This window comes from Myotis davidii, unplaced genomic scaffold (assembly GCF_000327345.1).
Source record: "Myotis davidii unplaced genomic scaffold, ASM32734v1 scaffold200, whole genome shotgun sequence".
Lineage (NCBI taxonomy): Eukaryota > Metazoa > Chordata > Mammalia > Chiroptera > Vespertilionidae > Myotis > Myotis davidii.
In genome coordinates, this window is record NW_006293700.1 from 1,844,871 (window position 1) to 1,851,750 (window position 6,880).

A 6,880-nucleotide genomic window follows, 5' to 3' on the forward strand; every position below is an offset into this window, starting at 1 on the left:
CCCCCCCCCCCCACCAAACACACACATATGTATCACCTACCCTATTATTACCATCTCACACCAGAGTGGGGACATTTGCTATAGTCAATGAACCTGCACTGACACATCATCGTCACCCAAAGTCCGTGGTCTACACGAGGGTTCATTCTTGCTGCCCTACACTCTCTGGGTACCACAGCATTATACAGAGTCGTTTCCCTTCCCTAAAAGTCCTCTGTGCTACTCATCCTATGCATCCCTCCCTCCCCATCACCCCTGGCAACCACTGACCTTTTTACTGTGTCCATAGCTTTACCTTTTCCAGAACGTCATATAGTTGGAATCATATAGTATTTTCAGAGAATCTGCCATAAATTTCAACACTAAGGCTATGCTGAAGTGTAGAGTCTATTTTTGAACTTGAACTGTGAATATTTTCCGTATATTTAATAAATTGTCTTAAACTTTTTTCAATAAAGATGTACTTAATATGTTTCATTATTAATTTATCTGTGGATCTTTAAACTATTTCGGTATTTTAATGGTAAAAATCACCTTTTGGAAGATACAGTGTGGGCCTGAGTGGACTTCAAGAAAGTTTTGAACCTGAGTTAGAATCTGCCACTGAGTAGCCATGTGACCTCAGGCAAGCTCTTGTTTTAACCACCCTAAGCTTCACTTGGCTCCTCCATAAAATGGAGCTAATAATGGTGCTTTTATCATAGAAATATCAGGGGATTAAGTGGAATGATGTATGTAGAGCACTTAGGACAAGTGTTCAGTGAATGCTTATTACTCTTGTATGAGTTATCTGTCTACAACTCTCTTTTCTAAAACATAAGCTATAAGTGGAATTACTCAGTAAAAGGATCAGACATTAAGGTACTGAATACATATTATCAAACTGCTTTTCTGAAATCTTGTGTCAATCCATATCCTTATCAGCGGTGTACACAGTGTTCATCTGCCTGCATTGTAGACCATATTACTGATTTTAAATCTTTCCAATGTGATGTCCAAGAGGCGGACTACTTACTCTTTGAAATTTCAATTACTAGAAGTGAAATGGATTCATTTCACTTTTCATTTCTTTATGCTGACAATTTGAATGCTTTTCTCTTGTGATTTGTTCATATCCTTTCTCATGTCTGCTACTTTATATGAGTTGCTACTCATCTTTTTTAATTTTGTTTTTATTTTGTAGTTACTGCTATTTAAAATTATAATTTAATTAAAAGTTTACATGTATGGCTATAATAAAAGAAGACTCTTAATTTTTAAATTTAATTATATAATCTTTAACTTTTCTGAAGCCTATTATATATTCTAAGGCTATTGTAATAGACTCTTTTTTAGTTTAGAAACTAAATATTTTTAGATTCCTGTATATGTCAAATCTCCCAAAACTAATATTTTAAATCTCATTTTATTCATTGTAGTTTATTCCTTAATGCACTGTCCCAAACTCCTAGGACGAAGCTGAGTAATGGAGCCAGCAGAGGGGTTCCTTATTTTGTTTCCATTTCTATGATAATCTGCCTCTGTTATTTTATTGTTAAGAACAATGTTGGCTGTTGGCATTAGGTAAATATCTTTTATTACATTAAAAAGCTATATACTTTGACTTAACTTTCTGATGAACATGAGAATTAAGAAAGTCTTTGAATACATTTTCATATTTCTATTTTTTACTTCAGATAAACATGACAGAATCTTGTGGAAAATGATGAAGAAATAAGAAGAATGCCTAAAATTACCCAGTAGTAATAACAATGGATGAAATATGGGAATTGTTTCTTTTTGGCTATCAGTTACAATATAGTTAAATTCAATACACACTCATTGAGTTTAAAACACATGGGCTGCTTAAAAAACTCATTTTGCCCCTGAACTGAGGATGTTGATGGTATTTGTTAACTAAAAACATGGACAAGGCCAAGCAACCTTCCCTAAAACGTAGGGAGACAAAGTCAACTTTTGCCTTGAGTGGGGAAGGAAAGAGCAATCGCTATTGTATTCTCAGATAACAGACAAGAACTCAACCCAACAAACACACATTTCATGGTATAAGGCAGGATTCTGGGTGCTAGGGAGGATGATACGAGGATTAAAACAAATGTGTGATTCTTTATGTTTGCTAAATGGATCAGGAGAAAGTAAATATGTATACAAAGCCTGTGGACAGGGCTGAGCATGCTGAGGGCATATGCGCGCGCGTGTGTGTGTGTGTGTGTGTGTGTGTGTGTGTATGTTTGGTATGGAATCACTGATCTGCCCCATGCTTCCATGTAAGTGGTGCTGTGTGCAGAGGGAAGGAGAGCACAGAGCAGGCTCCTCAAGTGTCTTCTTTGCAAGCACCGAACCCTTTCCCTGGTAGCGGGATCCGAGCCCCAGCACCCACACAGGCCGGAGCCTGGGCACCAGAGGTTCTTCCTGTTCATTTCTAGAGACTAACGCGCTTTCTAGGTGAAGCATATGTTTTTCAAGCCCAAACATCAGCTTCGGAATTAGATTTAAACGTTGACACTTTTGGAAGCAGGAGCATCCAGTCACTATCTACCGAACGCTTCCCCGGCAACAGAAGCTACTGAGCTTGGGCGTGGCTGACAGTACAGATTCGTTTCCCACCTGAAAATCGGTTACAAACAAGACCTTTGAAAAGAATTGAGATGATAACATACATTTTACAGTCATCAGATATTACTGCAGATTTGAAGACTGAATTAAACCCAGGGGAAACTAATTGCTTTGCTTTGTTAAAAGCGCTCCTTACAGCGCTCTCCTTTCAGGTGTGGCATGACTTTGAGACTGTCCACGGAGCCTTCTTTTGGCCTTTGACTCATCAAACCCAGGCTCTACAGAGACCAGAACCTTCTGTCCCAGACCTTTTCTTAACAGAAAAGATAAACACAAGAGGCTCAAGAGCAGGTGCTCAAAAACGGGGCCTGGGACAGGAGTCTACATATCGAAGGCCCGAGAAAGGGTGGGAGTCTTCACCTTCTAATCCGGACACCAAAGAATCCTCTAACTAACCAATGCACAACCCTCAACCCAGAACCCACAATACCAACGTGCGAGGAGAGTGCAGGAAGGAGTTCCCACACGGCTTCACATGGACTGGGGACTGTGCTCACGACACCCTCACAGGTCCCTGTCTCACCGAGGACAAGAGGAGGGCGCCTGCTACTTTGCAACCCTGGTCCCTGAGGGAGTGGTAGGGCTGGCAACCCCAACGCCTGTGAAATGGGGTCACTTACCACCAGGCAGAAAGAGAAAACTCAACAGCAGCTTACGCCTTATTTTTATTTAGACTTATATCCATCTTGATGAAATATTTTCCTTTAATTGTGGAAAAACCTAGCAGGAGAACTGACCGACGCAAGCTAAACTGAAACGTTATTGTATACACAAGGCCTGTCCTCACTCTGTTTGCAGATTGCCTCCCCATAAAAATCCAACAGAAAGAACTCTTTCTCCATTCAGTCAGAAAGAGTCATACGTTACTAATGGAGCTGAAAAAACCCTCCAGTTCCTGACTGTCATTCATAAAAAATTATTTCCATCTAAGCATCATCGTGTTGCACACAGAGACCTTTTGGTAAGACGATATGCTAGTCAGACTTAGAAACAGGAAAGCCAGAAGTACACCAAGTCTACGCCCTTCTCTGATGGGGAACTACCATTTCCTTTGATAATTATGTCCCCCTGTCAGTCATGTTCCTTACCTTGTCAAACATATTTATTAGTACCCCAAGTCCAAAATTTCCCCTTCGTATCTTTTCCCTGGAGTGGCAACAAAATTAAACTGTGATTGCTTTTATGAATAACTGTCACTGACAAGATGACCAATGACTTTTACAATGAAAACAGCTGACTTTATTTCATAAAGTACAATTAAGATGTTTTTAAAATCATATCCCAAATTTCCTAAAGACTATCCTAATAACCATTTTAAGTGCATGGCCATTCCTTGATAACACAAGGTCGGGTACCGGAAGGCCCTCACATTGTGTATTTCATTGTTCAGAACCTTTCATAAGCCAACGCTGTGAACAAACCAAACTACACAGAGGGACTAGCTGGAGAAACGTTCAGATTGTAAAAGAAAATGAGGCCAAATGTCAACAATAAATTCAGACATCACACTTGAAGCTAACAGATAGTTAACCTCCTTGAAGTTACTTGTACTCTCCATCTTAAAAGCTAAAAATGTGTAATTTAAATATTCCTCTCCTCTACCATAGCATTGCTAACTGGAGTGTGAAATCAAGCATTACCACATCGTTTCTGCCTGATGAGATAATTTTGGTTTTCTTAGGAGGATTATGCCAATGCACTTATTTTTGCCAGAAAATAATTTTACTTTTTATTTCGCAAGAAACTAATATTTGCAATGACCAATTCCAGTTGTGTTGACTTGCAAAACCATACGATGAAAGATTGAAATAAGTATAAGAACCAATTTATTTTTATAGAATATTACTCAAGTTTAGAGCAAGAAAACAATTTCCAAAGACAGAGGCTAGCCCTAACTGGTTTGGCCCAGTGGATAGAGCGTTGGCCTGCAGACTGAAGGGTCCCGGGTTCAATTCCGGTCAAGGGCATGTACCTTGGTTGCGGGCACATCCCCAGTAGGGAGTGTGCAGGAGGCAGCTGATCGATGTTTTTCTCTCATCGATGTTTCTAACTCTCTATCCCTCTCCCTTCCTCTCTGTAAGAAATCAATAAAATATATTTTTTAAAAAGACAGAGGTTAAATGTATCTTTTATACTCTCGCTGATACCTTTATAGTTTTCTCAAGTAAAATGACTTAAAGTCAACTTCTGTAAAGTTATAAGCTTAAATAATTTTTCCATTATTGTTTTCATATTTGGTTGAATCATATCTTCCTTCTCTTTTCTCCTTTACTTCTCATAAAAAAAAAAACAGTCCTCATGCCAAGAATAGAATCTGATATTTGAATAACTGTGTAGACCCCCTAGTTATTTTTTTTTAATTGGGTTTATGGAAAAACTATATTCTTTCCATCCCTAACGCAGAACTTTTAATATATAGATTTATTTTAGACACTCTTTATATGCAGTTTAGTATGAATAATGTCAATAAACAATAATCGAGCTATAGTAAATCAAAACTAAGTTTGGAAGTTTATATTATACCAAGTTTGCCCAACTTCTCACTTTTCACCACATAGTTTCGGCACGGTACAGACAAGTGATGGCATTTTTTTAAAGACAGTAGAGTTCAAAAACAATAGCAAATTACTGCTAATTTCTTCTTGATGGATGCTATTAACACCTATTAACATCAATAAGGTTGTTTCCAGCACAAGATATCAGTCTAATCTATATCATTTAGAAACAAATGAAAACTTTGGAAAGGAATTTGAACATACCAGTAAAATATAACATTTTTGTGTGCTGTTCTTTGATGAAGTGAATCACAACCATAAATCAGAAACAGCTTTTGAAAATAAGTATGACTATCAAGCTTTTCGAAAGGCAATTCTAAACGTGTCACTCACTCGAAACATTTCCACCTTACAAAGTACTAATCCCTTACATGCCATTTCCTTAAGGAAAGCGGACACTTTCAAAGGGAAGAACCTTTTGTCTTTTACCCTAAGCATAAAAAGAGATATTTCAGTAAGGAATGGAAGAAAATGAAGCGCATTTAAATAATCTCTTTGTGCTGGAAGTTGCCAATTCGTCTGTGAGCAGTTTCACTGCAGATGAAAAGAAATCAAAATACAGGGCAGATGTTGAACAAACCGCATTTTCGTTCTGTCACACACCGGCATTTTTCAAATGATTTTGGCTCATCTATTAAATAAGGTGCGTTTTGCTTGATTTTGAAAAGGGAAACATCAGGAAATATTTAAAGGCCAATTGCTGCCAATTAACTTCGATCCGTAAAAGTTCTACTTGAATCTTTCAGATTCTCCTCCTGTCTGAAATAACACACATTTATAAAATCTAGCAAAACAACAACTTGATGACTAATGGCTGTTAGCAGCTCTACCACAAGCTCGCTTAACAGCAGGATTTAAATAAACAACTGTCTCTATTAAGAAGGGAGTGCAATGTAGTTATAGTCACGTTGTCTGAGAATGGAGATATGAAAAACAATATTCTTTATTCTTAAGAATGCTGCTCATCGAGACCATCACGTTTGTCACTGCCCATCACGCCTTCAATGAGCCATCTGACACGTTTCCCCCCAAATGATGATGGACAAATAAAATCATCAGCAGTTTCACATGAGAAATCCTAGTGCCCCAACAGCAGAGGCCCAACTGAAATGTCATGCAAACGACAGGGCCAGTGAAAAAGGAAAGCACCCAAGGCAAGACAGTGACAGCCTGACATGAAGCGCATATGCAAGTATCACAAGCTCTGTTGGGTTCTAAAGGCAATTCATCTCGATGGTGACGATGTAACCGAGAAATCTGTAGTTTCTGCTAATCAACACAACTTAATATTTAAGATCTTTGACCTCAAATTTTCATCCTTATCAATGGTTATGTGGCAATCTAATTTTGAAACACAACAGTCCAAGTAAAGCATAACAAATACCATGAAGGCAAAATGCATTACTATATACTTGGCGATTACTTTGCCTCATTATCCCAATTATATATTCAAAAATAATATCCCCTTATTGTAAGACCAATCATCCATTTTCAAGCATACAACATGAAGTTTATATAAAATAACTGAACTTACTTCTAAGTCATTAAAAAATAGATGTGTGTCTGCCAAGTTGAAAATCATTTCTTCCATTCGCAGTCCAAGGGAAACTGAAGTAGGTGGATCCTAAAAGAAGAAATTTTACAGGTCAAGAACATGTATTCTGCAGGTTACATGAACTATATTGTCACATTAAGAGGGAGTGAGTGTA

The 6,880-nt window shown here is 38.0% G+C and overlaps 1 protein-coding gene across 1 annotated transcript in view; it reads right to left on the bottom strand.

The window, feature by feature from the left end:
• EYA1 (EYA transcriptional coactivator and phosphatase 1) overlaps positions 1–6,880 on the bottom strand; it is a 157,970-nt gene that overhangs the window by 38,178 nt on the left and 112,912 nt on the right. Inside the window, exon 11 of the mRNA XM_006767356.2 lies at positions 6,706–6,795. Within this exon, the coding sequence (XP_006767419.1) occupies positions 6,706–6,795 (90 nt within the window). The remainder of the gene's footprint in view (positions 1–6,705; positions 6,796–6,880) is intronic.